Consider the following 21,423-nt stretch of genomic DNA (forward strand, 5'->3'; position numbering starts at 1 on the left):
ACATTACCTATTTCAAAGTCGTCATCATCTGCAACTATGTCAGCGTGCGGAACAGTCGCTGGAGGCTGACACTTCTTAAGCTGATATGCTGAAAAACATTGAAACGTTGGAAAAATGTTACAGTGTTTTAGGTTATTACTTTAAAAACGTGCTACATAACATTTCCTAACTGGTGGACACTACGTCTGTCTTATAATTTATGGAAGGCAATAGGTCCACACGCATTACCATATGTAAGTTTCATTTAGATCGTCACACCAAGGAAAGAAACAAAGAAAAAAGATCCACAACTTGTTCTTTGCATGGAGTTTTTTGTTTTGTTTCTTTGGACAGATTAATGTTGACAACCCACACACATAAGGCATACATTTTCAAAGGAAATATCAATAATCATTTAGGATTATGAAGATATGCGATTCACTTCTGTGCATGTTCTTGACCTTTCTGAGTGTGCGTCTCGCCACTGTGCTTCCGGGGCATACCGCTTTTCTGATTGTACTTCCTGAGCTAGCCTCCCTGCACACTTTGGGGCATATTTACAAGTTCTGGCGCTTCTCTGCAAATCAGCAGGAATGCGCCAGAACTGATGCGTCACCCAATTCCCTCCTTGCGCCACCACAGATGCGCCGCATTTACAGGATGGTCCCGGAATCATTACACGCCGGGGTTTCGTCGTACTCGCAACCAGTACTACGAATGGTAGAAGACTCTACAACTATTCCCATTTTTAATTTATCAAAACATCCATTATCTCAAATTGAAATCTCTGTTCTCTCTGAGGGACTTTCATTTGTTCCGACCAACAGAAGCGATCTTTTTCAAACAAAGTTAGAACTGTATACATTTTTTAGGGCAGTTAGACTGAAGAACTTCTTTGCCAATAAACCTTTAACATCAAAATGCGACACAACTGGGTTACATCACAGTTCAACCTTCTTTCCATTGAACAATATGGTATCGAAGCAGATAATAACTTTTGAAAATGCAGTGATTGTGGAAATTGATTTTTTTTTTTAAACTCATACACATCAGACACAACCTCACCAAAGAACAACACCTTGCACTAATCCATCTCCAGTCACTACCTGAAACAGTAATTAAACCAGCTGATAAAGGGGGAGGCATTGTTCTGTGGGATGAGACAGCCTATAACCTTGCACTGCATCAACAACTTGCAGTCGAAACACACTACCAGAAGTTACCAAATAATCCAACATCTAAACTGGAGAAACGGATCCTTGAGCTTAGCAAATCCGGCCTAGATGGTGGATGGCTCAGCGAAAAAGAAGCTCTTTTCTTATCAACAGATCGCCAACAGTACCGGTGATATATATTCTACCGAAAGTTCATAAGAGTCTTTCATGTCCGCCCAGCAGACCTATAGTCTTGGGTTGTAATTCCATTCTGAAGCCTCTTGCCCAGTATGCGGATTTTTTTATTCGACCACAGCTCTGACCCTGTGCCTCATGGGAACAGTCCAGTCCGGTCCTTGGATGCTTGATTCCGGTCTGGGAAAGACATGGCTTGGTAGTTCGGACTGGACTGTTCCCATGAGGCACAGGGTCAGAGCTGATTTGCATATAGCCAGTGTCTAACCCAGGGTGGTGTGGAGTTCAAAAAAACGATGGATTTAGGCCCAGATCCTTGTACTGGGGTGAATGTATGACATTGTTATACATTCTGTCCATCAACTGTGTTTTTTGCAATTTTCACCCCGAGTGGGCTGGGTTTGCTCAGACGTGAGTCCCAGGCTCTCCACACCACTGGAGTCAAGCTATCCAGGCTGAATGAAGGCTGATAGCCAGAAACTGGTCCTTGGATGCTTGATTCCGGTCTGGGAAAGACATGGCTTGGTAGTTCGGACTGGACTGTTCCCATGAGGCACAGGGTCAGAGCTGATTTGCATATAGCCAGTGTCTAACCCAGGGTGGTGTGGAGTTCAAAAAAACGATGGATTTAGGCCCAGATCCTTGTACTGGGGTGAATGTATGACATTGTTCTACATTCTGTCCATCAACTGTGTTTTTTGCAATTTTCACCCCGAGTGGGCTGGGTTTGCTCAGACGTGAGTCCCAGGCTCTCCACACCACTGGAGTCAAGCTATCCAGGCTGAATGAAGGCTGATAGCCAGAAACCGGTCCTTGGATGCTTGATTCCGGTCTGGGAAAGACATGGCTTGGTAGTTCGGACTGGACTGTTCCCATGAGGCACAGGGTCAGAGCTGATTTGCATATAGCCAGTGTCCAACCCAGGGTGGTGTGGAGTTCAAACAAACAATGGATTTAGGCCCAGATCCCTGTACTGGGGTGAATGTATGGCATTGTTCTACATTCTGTCCATCAACTGTGTTTTTTGCAATTTTCACCCCGAGTTGGCTGGGTTTGCTCAGACGTGAGTCCCAGGCTCTCCACACCACTGGAGTCAAGCTATCCAGGCTGAATGAAGGCTGATAGCCAGAAACCGGTCCTTGGATGCTTGATTCCAGTCTGGGAAAGACATGGATTGGTAGTTCGGACTGGACTGTTCCCATGAGGCACTGGGTCAGAGCTGATTTGCATATAGCCAGTGTCTAACCCAGGGTGGTGTGGAGTTCAAAAAAACGATGGATTTAGGCCCAGATCCTTGTACTGGGGTGAATGTATGACATTGTTCTACATTCTGTCCATCAACTGTGTTTTTTGCAATTTTCACCCCGAGTGGGCTGGGTTTGCTCAGATGTGAGTCCCAGGCTCTCCACACCACTGGAGTCAAGCTATCCAGGCTGAATGAAGGCTGATAGCCAGAAACCGGTCCTTGGATGCTTGATTCCGGTCTGGGAAAGACATGGCTTGGTAGTTCGGACTGGAGTGTTCCCATGAGGCACAGGGGCAGAGCTGATTTGCATATAGCCAGTGTCTAACGCAGGGTGGTGTGGAGTTCAAAAAAATGATGGATTTAGGCCCAGATCCTTGTACTGGGGTGAATTTATGACATTGTTCTACATTCTGTCCATCAACTGTGTTTTTTGCAATTTTCACCCCAAGTGGGCTGGGTTTGCTCAGACGTGAGTCCCAGGCTCTCCACACCACTGGAGTCAAGCTATCCAGGCTGAATGAAGGCTGACAGCCAGAAACCGGTCCTTGGATGCTTGATTCCGGTCTGGGAAAGACATGGCTTGGTAGTTCGGACTGGACTGTTCCCATGAGGCACAGGGTCAGAGCTGATTTGCATATAGCCAGTGTCTAACCCAGGGTGGTGTGGAGTTAAAAAAAACGATGGATTTAGGCCCAGATCCTTGTACTGGGGTGAATGTATGACATTGCTCTACATTCTGTCCATCAACTGTGTTTTTTGCAATTTTCACCCCGAGTGGGCTGGGTTTGCTCAGACGTGAGTCCCAGGCTCTCCACACCACTGGAGTCAAGCTATCCAGGCTGAATGAAGGCTGATAGCCAGAAACCGGTCCTTGGATGCTTGATTCCGGCCTGGGAAAGACATGGCTTGGTAGTTCGGACTGGACTGTTCCCATGAGGCACAGGGTCAGAGCTGATTTGCATATAGCCAGTGTCTAACCCAGGGTGGTGTGGAGTTCAAAAACATGATGGATTTAGGCCCAGATCCTTGTACTGGGGTGAATGTATGACATTGTTCTACATTCTGTCCATCAACTGTGTTTTTTGCAATTTAAAATATAGCAGTCACTATCCGCAAGCGCTCAGGGACGGTCTCCCCTTTGGCCAGTTCCTCCGCCTTCGGAGGAACTGCTCAAGGCGGGTGGACTATTTCACTGAAGCAAAAAAACTGAAAGACAAACTACACGCCCGCGGGTACCCTAACAAACAACTTAAATGCTCGCTTAAACGTGCATGGTATAATGACCGTGAGGCGCTGCTTCAAGTTAAGAGTAAAACAGCTACATCACAGCTTGTCTGTGTTACAACCTTTAGCACTGCCACCAACACAATTAAGAAGTTGGTTGGCAAACATTGATCTTTACTTTCCAATGTGCCTGAACTTGTTGAGAAGTCCATGTTCGCTTTTAATAGAGGGTTCAACCTCAGAGACCGACTGGTCCATGCTTATAAGAACCAGGAAAGCACTTTAATTGACACATGCGACAACTCAGCCCAGATGTGGGACACTCTAAATGTAACCACTGTGTAGCGTGCCAAACTACAAGTAATCTAAAAAGTTTTCAGCTAAATGGCAATAACATCGCACTGAAGTGCTTCTCCAACTGTAACACTTCGAATGTGGTTTACTGCATTCAATGTCCGTGCGGCTTGAAATATTTTGGTAAAACAATGCAGACGGTGAAGAAGCGTATACTTCAACACCAATCTAGAATACGTTGCTGCACTCAAAATGCTCCCTTAGTGGAACACTTTCAATTCAAGAAACATACTGAGAAGGAAATGCTGTGGTGGGTGGTTGAAACTGTGAAACCAACCATTCGACAGCCCAATGTTGACCGAATTCTTACGATCAAGGAACAACGTTGGATCTGTCGGTCAGACTCTGTTAGGAATGGGCTTAATTCTTCAACAGAGTGGCACACATTGGCCTGTTTGACATAAAAATAATCTGGTTTCCTGAGGTATATAATGCTAGATCTCCCCATGATAAGTGCCCATAACATTGATATCCTTGATTGTTTCACCTGTCTGACTCCATTCCTGAGGTGTCAAAATGCAATGGGTCAATAGTTAATGAATGGGTAATACGTTTTATCTATCAACTGAAGTGATCTTTGTATGAGCAGATAATGTTATTTTGAAATGATGTTTTTAGTGATCTTAATGATACTGATGCTATACATTGTCACCATAGATCTGTTTCTGTTAGCTCTTACATTCGAAATTCTGTAATAACTGTAATAGTTGTCCATGATCGTTCACTCTGATTTAGCACAATTTGTTGTTTTTATACTTTTTCGATAAATGTTTTAGGATATGGTGATATGTATTAGGTATATATATGAAAGCTTCTGTTCTAGATGGAATCAGGAATTGAATATGGTTGTTTCTATACGGGCTAAGTATCACGATCATCTTACATGTCTCCCATTCATACTGATAGCCTAGCGGGTGGCGTTAAAAATATTGACATACATGTTACGCAAATGACTGCTATCCACCATCATGTAATTGTTAGAGTTTCACGACATATACATTGTTGGTGATTTTAGGCTACATCGTTTAGTCAAGATGGCCTCCACCAGCTACATTCAAAGTAGTTTCCACTTGAAAAGAGATGGCTGACATTGCAGTCCATTCTTTGTATTAACTAGCAACTGATGTATTTGTCTATCTTTAGTTTTGATTAATACGCAACCACTCCAACAGAGACGGCTGCGATTGATGTCCTTTCTCTGTCTTGATTAACAACTAATGCAGCAGCCCGCCGTTAGTTTTGATTATTGTGTTATCACTTCCGGAGCAAGGGATTTAAATACCAGGGATCAAGTCGGCAGACATTCTCCGATACTTTCCCCGCTGCCGGAGTGCTGTTGGTGTGACGCTCGAACCGTAACTGTAAGTTTTGGACTAAAAGCGGTTTGGTCTTTCAGAGAAGACCTGATGAGGGCGGGTTCTCCAGCGAAGGTGTCTACTTAGTTTCAGATATGGGTTACGTTTCACTTTAGAAGTGCATCACATGGGTGGTCTTCTTCCCCCGCAGTTTGCTGTGTCTGTTTTCCTTTTAGGAACAGACAACTATAGAAATGATAATTAACTTGCGACTCCTTGACGTTTTTAGATGTGGCGCTTTTGTCATTAACAAAGTCTGGATGTTCTTAGCATCTTAGCTTGAGTTTTGTATGCATGACGTTATTAAGCACCTATAGCAATTGAGGAAATACTAACAACAGCTATTTTTTATCTATGATTATGTTCATCCCCAAAGAGATCACATCCTAAGGGTTTCCCGGAGAATCATATTAGTATGATGATTGTCTCTTAGACGCCCCGGAATGTGGGGTAGTACTATGCCATAGATTCTAGGTCTCCATAATCAAACTCGATTATATAGAAGTTTGATTCTTACAATATTTGAGTGTAGTTCCATTGTTATAGTGCTACCAGACTAGTTTTGAGGGTGCATTGTATGCCCATTATTGGACTAGATTCATGAATTTTGGTAGGTTTTGTAAACTTGTATAAAAATGCCCCTTAGTGATACTTCTAGTTTGTTCCCAGTAAAACGGACGACCCTTTCCTACAAGCAGCATCTGCTATTGTAGCTTGACCGACGGCTTGAATTGCTTAACATTGCCGCCTACAAACTTGCAGGTATGAGTTTTGCTGACTTATCTAACATGTCAGATGGCACTTTTTTACTTAGTCACTACAACTCTTTGCTTTACACTTTGACAGATTTGCTCAAGTCATGTTTCATCACCAATAAGGGCCTGAACCGAATAAATTTGTCTTCCCTCGCAATTCATTTAAGTAAGTTTTCTCGACTTGGGTAAAGTGGGTGATGGTGATTTACTTACCCTAGGTCAGATGTTTAAATGAGCTTATACATCTGTACAGACTGATGGTTTACTGTCTGAAAAGATTAATACTATATTGTTTTAAAATGTCAGGTAACACCATTTGGGTGTTACACACACGTTTTTTTCTAGTTTAAAGATGTATATATGATGTGTTATTTGTCAATATGTGTAGAATGGATTGATAATAGATTTATATTGTATCTATACAGGGGGCTTCCTCTGCATTATTTATCTGTCCTGATGATGGTCTTATGGACAACTGCAACAAAGACCGAAACGTCGACCTTTTTCATCATCTCCTAAAGACATTTATGTTCTCAAGAGCTTCTTTCTTCCAGTTGTTGGTTTGAGTTGCCCTTTTCAATCAAAGGAGATGATGTATGTTATAAATTGATTTGCTGATTTTTTCATACATCTGTTCATGACATTTTGCTGGTGATCAAATCATTTGTTTGTTTCCCCTTGAATTGATTTCTGAAATATAAAATATTATACATTTTCATATAACTAGGATTTTCCGTGTGTTCTTTTCCTTTTTCTGATTAATATTGATATATTGCAGATGTCCTGTGGACACGCTTGAGTTAGATTGGTGACAACATACTCAATGACTTCCGCTAAAAAATAAACTGAAATATTGAATTAACTAAATCCCTTGTAGACACCCTTTACCATTCAGCATTTAAAATGCGGTGCACCATGGTGCAAGGAAGGGCAGATGCGTGACGCATCTTGTGGCGTACAGGTGGCCCATTGCTGGAGTCGCGTCGCAAGCACGACGGAACTCCTGCAATGCACAGGGGCCACCCATACATAACGTGGTGCGTCACTCCTTACGCCTGCTTCAAGCAGGCGTAAGGATTTGACACAGCAGCGTCGTAAAACTGACTCAGTGAAATCTTGTAGATTTCACTGCGTCAGTGTTATGGGGCTTTCCTACGAGGGAACGCCCACTCTGCAACAGAACGCCCACATGAAACCTGACGCAGGTTTTATGTGGCGCATGGCTTTACAACGTGACGCATCTGCCTAGATGCGTCACGTTGTAAATAAGTCACAACATGGCGCATTGTTTACGCCGCCGCTGCATCACAAAAGTGATGCAACGGCAGCGTAAAAGTGTCGCAAGGGACTTGTAAATCTGCCCATTTGTTTCCTGAGTACTCCCATTTTCTGACTGAATTTTTCCCGCGCGCCCCTCTTCTGACTGTGCTTCCATTGCACGCCCTCTTCTGACTGTGTATCTAAACTGCTTAAAGTTGAAAGATTATACAAGACTTTTAAGAGAATCGTGTGGCAGGGTAAAAATTAAAAACACAACACAAAAAAATGCATGACATTAGTTCAGTAAAGCTTGATTAAGTGCACAATATTCTATAGTTCTGAAGACTTAATACTATAAAAACAGATCAAACTGGATTACAGTTTCCTGTTTCAAGTCAAAGTTTACCTAAGTAATTACTGTGATGTTCATTATACTAACCAACCCTATGATACAAATCAAATAGGACATGATATTTTTATGCGAAAGACTGCGGTGTGTGCATCCACAGCTGTGAAAACTCAGCACATTACAGTGCTTTTAGAAAGGATATATAGGTGCATTAATAAGATGACTAATTAATATTTAACACAATTGTGCCAATAGAAATACATGGCTTTAGTACAAAGATACCAGTCTACGCCGACGCTATTGCCATAGAAACAAACATCTCTGCCTGAGGTTGCTCTGAAAGTGGTGAACAAGACTCTCAATTTTAGTAATGTGTCAGGATATCTGTTGAATAAGAGAAAATGTCTGATATTGGCTAACGGTGCGTTATTCTTTAACAATGAACAAAGGGTTGACAAGTGACTTATCCGGGAATTAAGATTATGAATAAGGTCAGGCGCGGCCGGCACAGGTGAGAACAGTGATGGGGGGCCTAGGGAAGCCGATAGAGATGGGATAAGAAAAATAGATAAATAAATAAATAATACCACTTAACTTGCGCTTGCCGCATGGCCGAGGCGGTGATGCGGCAAGCACAGGGTAAGTAGTTTTATGATGTTTTAAATTTTATTTTACCTATCCCCTCGTCCGTCGAATTTCCCCCATCTCACCGCTCATACCTGTGCTGTTCGCTTCAAAGTAAGGTTGGTCATAACTTGGCTCCTGCATTACCTAACACCAAACAAGATTTACAGCACATTCATCATTTACATCCTTCAATTGTAGGGAGATGTAATGTTATTGAAATGTTATTTCTCCATAAGCTATTGTACTTTTTCAGGAGTAAAGTCGCAGCTGCTACCTCCCACTGTAGTGGGATGGATGGAGGGGTTGGATACAAAAAAAAGACCTCCTGGATGGTTGTCCGGCCGCTGCCACCTCTCCTGCGTTCTCTTCCTTCTTTGGAGAAACAGGGAGCAGGAAACGCTGATAGTCCCACACTCCCCGCAGCCAATCACAATGCAGCATTGTGATTGGCCTGAGCACTGTGACACAGCGCTCAGCCAGGGGCTGGGGGGTGGGCATGTTCTCTGTGCAGGCTGTAATGCAGCCTGCATGGAGAACTGGGAAGTGCACATGACTGTTTTGGGTAACGCGAGAAGGTGGACCAAACAGTCATTGCACACTTACGACGGTTGTACCCTCCTCCCCTGCTTTTCAGCCCGCCCCACGCCGCCCCCTTAAAACAGCTGTCGAAGCAAGAGGACAAGATAAAATGATGATAACATTATATTATTATCATTTTATTTTTTCCTTTCTTTTGCTGTATAACGGCAGTGGGGCGATGTTCTTCCGCGTTAGCAGAGAAGACACCACAGCAGGAGCATTTCTTTGGAATTCGGGAACATCTGATTTAAATGCTTGGAAGATATAGCTTGCAGCTTTATATGTTCATTTGCTAAGGCAGGAAGGGCTTGTAAATTATTAGTACAGCCAAGGGAAAAGGGTGGGCTAGCTGTGCCTAATTTTAAGTATTATTTTTGGGCCGGCGCCTTACAATTCATACAAACTTTAATAACAGTGGAACAGCCAGGGAAAGTGATGGGGGAGTTCCTCCCGCCAATTTATTAATTTAGTTTGGGGTAAGGCTGATGAAGCTTCATTTTTTAAGATAGTGGAGCCAAGTTAATTCCCAAAATCAACTCCTGTTGAATCGTAAAATTGGCCTAGAACGCTATAGTTACTATACACCATTATGGAATGCTCAGATTCTTCCAGATATTTTTGATGATAAGTGCTGCAGTAGTTGGGCTCGAGGAGGCATTAATAAATCTGATATTATTTTTATAGGCATTCAAATGAAGTCTTTTGTGGAACTGTAAGATTATTTTTTCCTATAAAGTTTTGATGAAATGTTCCAAGGATAGTGCATGTGGGAAGAAGTCTCCATTGATGGATCTGATGGGGGGTGCTGCGGACTGCAGCATTAGCAACCTATATTAGCTGTTAATGGGTTTCACGCAAGATGATTTGGGGAGACAGGTGGAGATTTGGGGGTGGGGGTGGGGGTGGGCCATTATTAGAGTCTTTGGAAATGGGGCAGCTGATGTTGTCCGCTGGTTTACAGGAGCAACATTATAAGATGCTTTTGAATTTATATTATACTCCTGCAAAAAACTGCAGTGTAATAGTTTATATTTAACCGTATATATGTAATAGTTTATATCCAGATTTGGGTCATATGTTCTTTAGCTTTACTGGGGATTGACAACCAAGATAGTATTGGTTAATGTTAGAAATGGGGTTCTCTAGTTGGCAATGGTTTGCACCTTTGTCAAAGTAGGGACTTGTCTTCTGAGTCAGGGTAAGGGGGATACACTTCTGAAATACCCCTGCTCACCACCTTGGTAGCTTAGCATGAGGAGGGAAGCAGGCTTATCTATGAGGCAGTGTGTACAGCAATTGTGCACACAAACAGTAATGCAGTGAAAACACTACAAATGAATACCACACCAGTTTAGAAAATAAGTAATCTTTATCTAAACCAAACAAGACCAAAGCTACAAAAATTCAGTTATCAAGATATGACTTTTAAAAGGTAAAAACAGTTCTGTCCATATCAAACTATGGAAGCGACACTTTCAACACAAATTACCTTAGATACACCACAATCATGAACAAAAAAGAGCTGCAAGGAAGGTTCTTTACACCCAGAGAAGGTGATGCGTCATTTCCATTATGCCACGCAGGGGAGGTGATGCTTTGGTTCCTTACTGAAGGGGAGGTGATGCATCGTTTTTTTACAGTGCGGGGAGGTGATGCATGAGTTTCTTACTGCCGCACTGGTGTTGATGTAGACTTGGCACCCTGGTGCGATGATTGGTGATCAGGAGTGCATCCGTTCTTGATGCGGCTGGAACGGCAGTGCGTTGGTCTCTCCAGCTGTGGTCCCATGATGCAGCGGTTCTTGTAGCCGCAAAGCAGGGTCTATATCAGAATTGGGGTTGTGATCTCAGACTTCGGAGATCGGTGCATGGGATTCGGCGTGCAGGGATTTCTCCAGCCGTTGGCAGGTGCTGTGTCAGTTTCTTCAGTGGTACGATGGTGTTACGTGGAAATTCTTCCCGCACAACAACGATGCATCCGAAAAAGGTGTGGATGCATCACGCTACTCTTAGTTGCATCTTTTTTCCAGCTCCCAACAGCAGAAACAACCTCCAGAGGCCCAACACAGTAACAAGCACCTCTTGACACGTCAGAACTCCCAGCAAGAAAGTTCATGGTAGCTAGTGGTGAAGTCTTTGTGTTCCTGAGACCTCAAAACAGGAGGCAAACTCTATTGCAAGCCCTTGGAGATCTTTTTCAAGCAGGATACACAGTACACAGCAAAGTCTTTATCCTCTCCTTGGCAGAAACATCCACTGCAGGCCAACCCCAGACAGCACACAGCAAAGGGGCAGTACTTCTCCTTCAGCTTTCTCAGAGTTTGTCCTCGGCAGAGGTTCTTCTTGAGTCCAGAAGTAATCTCTGAAGTATTTTCTATCCCTGAGACTTCCAACAGGAGGCAAGCTCCACTTCAAGCCCTTGGAGAAAATCCTAACAGCAGGGTGATGAAAGTACAGACCAGTACTTTCCCTGCCCAAGACAGAAACAACCACTGCAGGCCAACCCCAACAGCACACAGCACAGGGGCAGTACTTCTCCTCCAACTTTCCAGGCTCTCCTTCTTGGCAGGTCTCTTAGTTCAGCAGTAATCTAAAGTTCTGGGGTCTGGGCCCCAATATTTATACAGCATTTACCTTTGTTCTCTGGTAGTAGAGAGTCTCTGTGCTCAGTCAAAACCAGTTCTATCCTATCTGGCCCAGCTTCTTGGCAGGAGGTGGAGACAGCATTGTGAAAGGCAGAACAGGCCCATTCAGGTGAAAGGAAATCTCCTCCCCCTACTCTAAATACAGCCCAGGTACATTCAGCCCAGCCCTGACTCATCCAGGAACGCCAGACACACCTTAGCCCCCCCATTTGTTGTCTACAATGAATGCAAATCCCCAGCCCCTGTCACTCCAAAGCCGGACAGTCAATCCATAAAACAGCAGAGGCACACAGGATGGCTGAGCAAGAAAATACCTACTTTCTAAAAGTGGTATTTTCAAACACACAATAAAGAAAATTATCTTTACTAAAAGATGCATTTTTATATTCTGAGTTGAGCCACACTAAACTCCATCTTTCCATCTTGTCCCAATGGTAAATTATACTTATAAGATTTTATAAATAAACTCCCAATCCATCCTATAAGGAAGATAGCCTTTCACTGGCGAAAAAGGAAACATGCTGTATTTCACTATCAGGACATGTCACACACATCAGTACATGTCCTACCTTTCACATACACCGCACCCTGCCAACAGGGGTACCTTGAGCTTACCTTAGGGGTAACTCACATGTAATAAAAGGGAGCGTTAGGGCTTGGCAGGTGGGTTCACTTGCCAGGTCGACATGGCAGTAAAAACTGCACACAGACACTGGCAGACACTGGCAGTGGCAAGTCTGAGAACCCGTTGAAAGGCTGCTTGTGTGGGTTGCACAATCAGTGCTGCAGGCCACAAAAATCAGCATCTGACATACAGGCCCTGGGAACACACAGTGCAATATACTACGGATGTAGTAGTAAGTCAAACTAGCCAATCATGCAAACACCAATAAATAATAACAATTCACACAGAGAGCATATGCACTTTAGCACTGATTAGAAGTGGTAAAGTGCCCAGAGTCCTAAAACCAACAACAACAGGCCAGAAACAGGAGTCCCAAAGCAAAAAGTCTTGGGATAAACCTGCTGAAAAAGTCAGGTCTAACAGTTAATATCAATGCTTTGCCTTTGTTTCAATGGGAGTGTTGCACATCTGCATTGCGTTTGCGTAGCTGAAACCTGATCTCCCAACCTATCATCAATGGTTGACTCATATACTCTCAATGTACCACGTAGAGGCTAGACTGCATGACCGTTAGAGCAGGGTGCCCCAAAAAAAGGGGCAAAAATGTGGGCCCCTATGTCGTACTAGGTGAACGGATAGGGAGCCATGTGTATATTAAGTTTATCTGGGAGGGATTATTCTCAATTAATTGGTTATTAAATTCAGTTTTCGGGAATTAGATGCAATAACTTTAAATGTTCTGTATGACATTTTGGGTGATTAATGCAACTATAATTATGGTATATTGAAATGAATTATCAGTGTTTTAAAAATGTTTTACTTTCTGTGCTGTCTTGTGCGCAAATAAAAAAAAAACAATGCTTATAGAAAGGGAACAATGTCTAGAAAAACTATCCTGCATTACAGTTCTCCATAACTAACCTCTGCAGCAGGGTCGCTTGCAAAGCATCAACATTGTTGTCTTATAAGGAGTTAGCTACTAGTATTTTACATGCCTCAATGCCTGCCTAAGCACAGGCAGTATCAGAGCAGGCCCATTCGAGAGCAAATCAATAGACTGACGGATACCGCTTAACTCTCTTTTAAGGTTGAGTTCACCACTTCACCGGCCCAATATAGATCTAAAAGCGATAGTTTATTTTCAGGTCATGTACATTAACAATATGTATCATATTGGATTTTTAGCCTGCTTACCTTTCAGAGTCCCAAGTAAAAAAAATAATGAGACTGCAATCACCCACACTTTAAAATCAATAACTTGACTTGCGTTGCCAAATAAATGTTATTAGATGGAAGTAGGCCATATGCAAATCAGGCTCAGTTTCACTCAAAAAGGAAATGTCTCTGAACATCCAGAACAGGTCTATTCCAGACATTAGGTGGAAGCAAACAAATATCCTTTCTGGACATTATCGGTTTGTTTGTTGCAGCTTAAGTCTACAGACAAACTGAGCATGGTATCCATGTCTGGGCAAACTAGTCGCACATAGGGTGTCTCATAAAAAATTGCTTCAATCAAATGGAGGGGGGGAAAGAGAAGTGAAATTGCGGTAATTTAACAGTAATTGGGTTAAGCATTAGCAGAAGACATGTCATATTTAGAGACTATCTTGCACGTTTTATGGAATCCATTTTGTATTTCTATCGGCCATTTTGTATGCCATGTTCTCTGTCCTACCTTCCTGTCAACTGCTCTTGAAATATGCCTAGAGATAAGATATGTTTAGTCTCCTCTACTTTGCACATGCTCAGAAGAGCATACAGCTGTCCCTAGCATGTAACTGTCAGGATGTGTTTACTCCAACTAGCTGTTAGCTCCTCCCACTTGTCGACTGGGCATTTTCTGTATGACCTTGTATGTGCTTAAGAACAGCAGCTTGTACTTGTACCGCCTTTTTTTGAGCCCCTGTGTGGGTATAAAAGGACCCATCTCCTTCCAGTCAGTGTGCTACCTCATACTATACCGAAGGGTGTTGTGTGAATGTAGTTCCACCTCATGAGGTTTAATAAACTCTGTCTTTTCTGTTCCAGTTTCTGTGCCAACTTCTTACTATTGGTCTAAGGACTCTGAGCAGAGAAGGGCAAATCCCTTGCACTAGTGGGCCTAGCTGTGGCTTGCTACGACAAAATCAAGATCCATTCAGTTTCCAGGCTTAGTACAAAGATCAAGAGGGGGGAGAATGGACCACTTTTAACCAAATATGTGACATTATTCCGCGGGATAATATACCGCATACCATTACTCCGCATTTTTTAAAACGCAAGTGCGTTTACAACGAAATACCATGACCCTGCAAACATTTACTCCGCATATGCCTTTACCACGCATACCATTACAACGCAAAGGCATGCGTGGTGAAGGCATATACTTTGTAAAAGTACTTTATTTAAATATATATATATATAAAGAGCTTATTGAAGAAACTAGAAAAATTACAAAAAAATGAACTTACCAAATGGTGGGAGCGTAAATCCCTGGAGAAATACAAGGAGGCAGGAAGGGTGCCCAGAGGATTGCGTGTTCTAATTGCCCCTTCGTTTGACAAGCCTAATCCTTTAATGTTGAAGGAATGGGCGACGAACAACTTGGAGAGTTCCATGAACATGGTGATAAGGCTTGTAAAATATGCTGAGATAGAGTTGAAATAGCGGTGGAGATTGAGCTATTAATTGCTGAACTTGATGCCTTAGCGGTACAAAAGGGGGTGGTGATGGACGGAGCATCTGAACCAATCAAACACTCACACCCAGTCAAAAGATCTGGGTTTGATACATCACCGTTCTTTAGCCCACTCTGCCACCCCAGTTCAGACGTGGCTTTATGCAAATCAGTCTGACCCTGTGCCTCATGGGAACAGACCAGACCGAACTGCCAAGCCATGCCTTCCCTGGACCGGAAACAAGCTTCCGAGGACCGGTTTCTGGCGTTACAGCCGTCTTCAGCCCGGCTTGCTTGAATCCAGTGGCAAAGTGAGCAAGGGACTCACGTCTGAGCATACCCTGCCACACTTATGGCGGCCAAAAGCGGTACAAAAGGGGGTGGTGATGGACGGAGCATCTGAACCAATCAAACACTCACACCCAGTCAAAAGATCTGGGTTTGATCCATCACCGTTCTTTAGCCCACTCTACCACCCCACTTCAGACGTGGCTATATGCAAATCAGTCTGACCCTGTGCCTCATGGGAACAGACCAGACCGAACTGCAAAGCCATGCCTTCCCTGGACCGGAAACAAGCTTCCGAGGACCGGTTTCTGGCATTACAGCCGTCTTCAGCACGGCTTGCTTGAATCCAGTGGCAAAGTGAGCAAGGGACTCACATCTGAGCATACCCTGGCACACATATGGCGGCCAAAAGCAGTACAAAAGGGGGTGGTGATGGATGAAGCATCTGAAACAATCAAACATTCACACCCAGTCAAAAGATCTGGGTTTGATCCATCACCGTTCTTTAGCCCACTCTGCCACCCCAGTTCAGACATGGCTATATGCAAATCAGTCTGACCCTGTGCCTCATGGGAACAGACCAGACCGAACTGCCAAGCCATGCCTTCCCTGGACCGGAAACAAGCTTCCGAGGACCGGTTTCTGGCGTTACAGCCGTCTTCAGCCCGGCTTGCTTGAATCCAGTGGCAAAGTGAGCAAGGGACTCACGTCTGAGCATACCCTGCCACACTTATGGCGGCCAAAAGCGGTACAAAAGGGGGTGGTGATGGACAGAGCATCTGAACCAATCAAACACTCACACCCAGTCAAAAGATCTGGGTTTGATCCATCACCGTTTTTTAGCCCACTCTGCCACCCCAGTTCAGATGCTTCATCCATCACCACCCCCTTTTGTACCGAACTTGATGCTTTAGACCAAAAAGATGCTGTTAAGAAAGGAAGAGAGGAGATACAAAGATGCCTCGATAAACATGAAAATGGTATAATGACTCGAAAAATATCTAAATTTGCGCGTGATAAACGCGACTACGAGACTGGACGCATTTTTACTTTCGCCAAACGTTTTGATAATGTTAAAAAACTGCCGGCTAATAAGGTTCAACCACCATTGATCTCCGTGAATCAAGGAACAGTCTCTGATACTGCATCCACTTCAGGATCAAGTATTCCATCCAGCAATGATGAATCTATTCCAATTGATAATGGGCTGCATTTAAACATGTCGGAACCCCAAAGCTTCACTCCCTCGGAAGAATTGGGGTTCATGATAGAGGATCGACGCCAAACTCTCAGATCATGGGCATCCCAAACACAGTCACAAAATGTTGCAGATGGAATAAACAACGTAAAGAGAGGAGGAAAGCGCGGAGGCTTCAAGAAAAGGAAATAAATGCCCATGAAAGCCAATCTAAAGTTGTAACTCCATCATTTGAGAATACTGTGATAAACATGACTGAGTTCGAATTAAACACTGCAGAATTACAGCTTCTGTCTTTGGGACTTTCTTTCTGTCCTAAAAGTAATTTTAAATATGTACAATCTCGTATTGACATTTTTAAATTTATCAGAAAGTTAAAGCTTATTAAGTTCCATAAACTTAGGAAAGTGAATGTTAAAGCAACTTTGATTAATGCTAATAACCAGCCTAGTACTCGTTTTCAAGTAGCTGATGTATCTGCATTACGTACAGTTAGTAGTTTAGCTAACGACAATGATGGTATTACTCTTAACACACAAGAAGATCTTTTAGATATGGGCATTCCAACTACTAACGCTGCCTTTACTCCCTTTCGCCCCCCTTCGACATTTATGCCGATCACGGCAAGAGATGCCATTGATATCTTTGGGGATTGTGTTATTAATGACCTCAAAGATCTCCACAAAAAATGCATTTCTATGAACAAAAAAGGTCAATATAGAGAGCAGCAATATTCCCGCTTAATGGATAAACTTAGTAAAGAAAAGAACATCATAATCAATAAAGCTGACAAAGGCGGGAATATTGTCCTATGGCCTCGCGACGCATATTTGGAAGAGGCTAAAAAACATTTAAGTGATGTCAATTGTTACAAGCAGGTAGCTTTTCCTATTCTATTGAAAGTTAAGGACCAAATTTTTAAAGAACTATCTAAATGGAAAAGGGAGAGCTTGATTGACAAGGACGAGTACAATTTTTTAAGAACTGAGTACCCTATCACTCCTACATTGTATTTACTCCCTAAAGTACATAAACAGACAACCCCAGTACCAGGACGTCCTATTATTTCGGCTCAAGGTAGCCTGTTAGAATCAATGTCTAAGTACGTTGATTTCTTTCTTCATGACTATGTAGCTGATTTGCCTTCTTTTATTCGTGACACAGGACATTTCCTGGAAAAACTTAAAGATGTAATTTGGGAGGATGGCTATCACTTTCTAGTGATGGACATCTGCTCCTTATACACGAGTATCAGTCATCAAGATGGCTTGAATGCTATTAAATTCTTCCTGTCTCACAGGAATATCTGCTACAATGAACATAACAATATGTTACTCCAGATGACGGAAATGTGCCTGACTAATAATTTCTTTATATTCAATAGGGAATTATTTCACCAGCTTAGGGGTGTAGCTATGGGGGCGTGCTTCTCTCCCAGCTATGCGTGTTTGCACGTTGGCTGGTGGGAGAAGCACGTCCTCATGCAGACCCATTTAGTTGATTATTCTGAACACGTCATCAGATGGTGGCGTTATATCGATGACGTGTTTGTCGTTTGGAAAGGCACTAAGGAATCTGCCCTGGAGTTTGTCAGTAAGATTAATAGCAATTCATTAAATCTGGAATTTACAGCACAAGTCAGTGATTCAAGGGTAGAATTTTTAGATGTAGAGGTTTTTGTTGACCATATGAATATTTGCACAAAATTACATCGCAAAATTACAGCTGGTAATTCCATTCTGCACGCCAGCAGTGCTCACCCTAGGCACCTCATAAAAAGTATTCCTTACGGTGAGTTTTTACGCATCAAGAGCATCTGTAATAGAAAAGTGGATCTAGATTTTTGTCTAAATGAATCGAAGGAAAGATTCCTAAAAAGAGGATACAAGACTAAAGATCTACAATGGGCATTGGACAAACTGAACACATTTGTTCCTACAGAAGTGAGTGAGGTTATGGATGAGACTCCTATGGAAATAACCGCTCCACCTCCAGTAAGGCTTATCACTACTTTTAGTAACCAGGAACGTGACATTAGGAAAATTATGAGTAGACATTGGTCCATTTTGCACACAGACATTACTCTTTCTCCAGAACTTCAAAATCAGCCTACTGTCACTTTCAGAAGAGCACCATCTATGCGAGATGCTCTAGTTAGAACTAGTCCTGAAGTGACTGACAAAAGTAACTGGTTAACTAACAAAAGGGGTTTTGTAAAATGTTTCTCTTGTCGGGCTTGTAAGTTTGGAACTAACAAACAGTCTTTTTTAGATCCTTTCTCTGGCAGGTTAAACAAGATCAATGGCTATTTTACCTGTAAAACTGATTGTGCGGTATATGTTTTGGAATGTAAGTGTCAGCTTTCATATATCGGCAGTACAAAAACTTCCTGTGTTTAATAGAATCCTCCAGCACTTGCGGGCAATCGTGAATTCTGATCCATCTTATCCGGTTGCCCGACATTTTAAACTTGTGCATCAAAACAAATTGGAGGACCTAAAATATTTTGTAATTGACTCAGTTCCTAAATGCATACGAGGTGGAGATAGAGAGAAGAAACTTCGCCAGTTAGAGAGTCAATACATAGTTAGACTCAATACAAAGATACCTAACGGTCTTAACACAGGGGAAGATGTGGCCCATTTCTTATGAGTATACATTTTATTTATTCGTATTGATATGGAGTTATGTGTTCATTTGATGTTGGGCTTAACATCAGGTTCCATTCCTCCTATATTTAAACTATGCTTTGGATATGTCTAAAAACTTAAATACCCCTGCACCCTATAATCATAACCCACCCTTACTCCTTAAAATATTATTTATTATTATTAAAGAGGCTTTTAAAGCGCCTGGTGACGCCTCCCGGCGTGTCCCCGCGCTGTGGAGAGAGAAACTTAACCAACCCAGGGAAAGGTGGCGGTTAGAGGGTAAACAGATGTGTCTTAAGCAGTTTCCTGAAAGAGGCCTCATTATTTTCTAGCCTAATGGGAGTAGGGAGGGTGTTCCATTTCCTGGCCGCAATAGTGCGGAAGGACTTTCCACCCATCCTTGCTTTTTTCACGAACGATGTTTTGAGCAGCCCCATTCCCTTAGAACGAAGGGACCTATTCGGCTCATAAGGTAGGGCTAGGTCGGACAGATAGGAGGGGGCTTTTAGATGGATAATCCTATGGCACCACAGGAGAGCTTTAAATAGTATCCTCTGTCTTAGCACTAGACGTGCAGCTGAATTTTGCAGAACTTGTAACTTCCTGATGTTTTTGTGCGAATACCCCAGCACCCTTAAACAGTAACCCATCCTGACCCTAAAAATACACCCTGCACCCCAAAACTCAAACATAGCTCTGAACCCTAAAAAAACACCCTGCGCCCCAAAACCCAAACCTAGCCCTGAACCCTAAAAATACCCCTGTACCCCAAAACCCATACCTAACCTTGAACCCTAAAAATACCCTTTACCCCAAAACCCTTACCTAGCCCTGAACCCTAAAAATACCCCTGTACCCCAAAACCCAAACCTAGCCCTGAACCCTAAAAAAACACCCTGCACCCCAAAACCCAAACCTAGCCCTGAACCCTAAAAATCCCCCTCTACCCCAAAACATATACCCCTATACCCATACTTACCTTATCCTAACATATACATTCATGCATTTACAGCGGATTTTGTTGTAAATGTATGCGTGGTAAAAGCATATAAAATGTAATGCCATGCGTTATAATGGCATTGCGGAGTGATAGCAGTTTCGTTATAAAAGTATGCGCAGTGATGGTGTGCGGGAAGAAAGATTCGGGATAATGGGTGTTTACCCTTGTAACCACGTGCTTGGGTTCTTAATTCTTGCAGCCTTTCATAAAAACCCTCATACACGCACGTAGATGGAAAAGCGGTATATCTTGAGTCTTCGTAGCATTAATGCATCATCATAGGGTTTTGTTTTCTAGTATGCTAACCTCCACCCGGAGGTAACCACTTGGTTTGCAGTAGTGTCCAGAGAAAAAATTGAATTAGGCACTCAGAGTGAAGTGGGTTAAAATTCTTCGAACATCCTAATTGATACGCAATTATTTATTGAAAAAAAGGGGGGCTGTTCAAGAGATTAAAATTATAAGTGTGCATTCATAGATCATGATACTGGATCCTATGCACTGAATGTAAATTAACATCTGAGGTCGACATGTTTCAGCCCTGTTATGACTAGCAGGGTCTATGGGGTTTTCTTCAGGACCAGTGAAAAGGGATCTTGCTGGCACTATTTGTGCAGTAATTGAACGTGGTATTATTGTGCCACTCTGACAAGGAAAGGTCAGTAGTACCTATAATCAGAAAACAAAAGACAAAAGGCACACAAATGAATTAATAGGTGTGTAACCCTATTCTACAAGATTAGCTATCTTATGTTAAACTTTTTTTTATTCAGTCTGATGAGGTCGTAATTTATGCTCTCACATTTGTCGTGTTTATTGTTAAAATTAGGCATTGCGGCCATCATGGCAAAAAACAGGAAAGTAGCATGGTCGATATTGGGACAAATAAGTGGTCACTAGAAACATTAATAACAATTCATATAGTTTGGTTGATGTCGAGATTAATTAGTGGTATTTGGATATTTAAAAGGTGACCGAGATTGTGGTCTCTGAAACGTTCATAACAATTTAACTCTCACACCATTCTCTAATTGGAAACACATAGGGACAGATTAACAAGCCCCATGCTCCAATTTTGCGTCACTTTTCCTATGTTAAAAGTGACGCAAAAGTGGCGCAAGGGGCTTGTAAATCTGCCCCATAGACTACTTTCAGAATATATTGACCGTGCTTCCGGTAAATGCGCGTCTCTATATTCGGGGCATCTCGTGATTTTACATATTGATAAACATTGCACTGCGTTACCTTCGTCGGATAAAACATTGGCCTTCTCAGGGGACC

The 21,423-nt window shown here is 42.7% G+C and overlaps 1 protein-coding gene across 1 annotated transcript in view; it reads right to left on the bottom strand.

The window, feature by feature from the left end:
• The window catches only part of CSMD1 (CUB and Sushi multiple domains 1), a 4,503,734-nt gene that overhangs the window by 818,824 nt on the left and 3,663,487 nt on the right, over positions 1-21,423 (bottom strand). The window contains exon 45 of the mRNA XM_078647516.1: positions 8-88. Coding sequence (XP_078503642.1) covers positions 8-88 — 81 coding nt within the window. The remainder of the gene's footprint in view (positions 1-7; positions 89-21,423) is intronic.

The sequence above is a fragment of the Lissotriton helveticus genome, chromosome 6 (genome assembly GCF_964261635.1).
Source record: "Lissotriton helveticus chromosome 6, aLisHel1.1, whole genome shotgun sequence".
In the NCBI taxonomy this organism is placed as follows: Eukaryota; Metazoa; Chordata; class Amphibia; order Caudata; family Salamandridae; genus Lissotriton; species Lissotriton helveticus.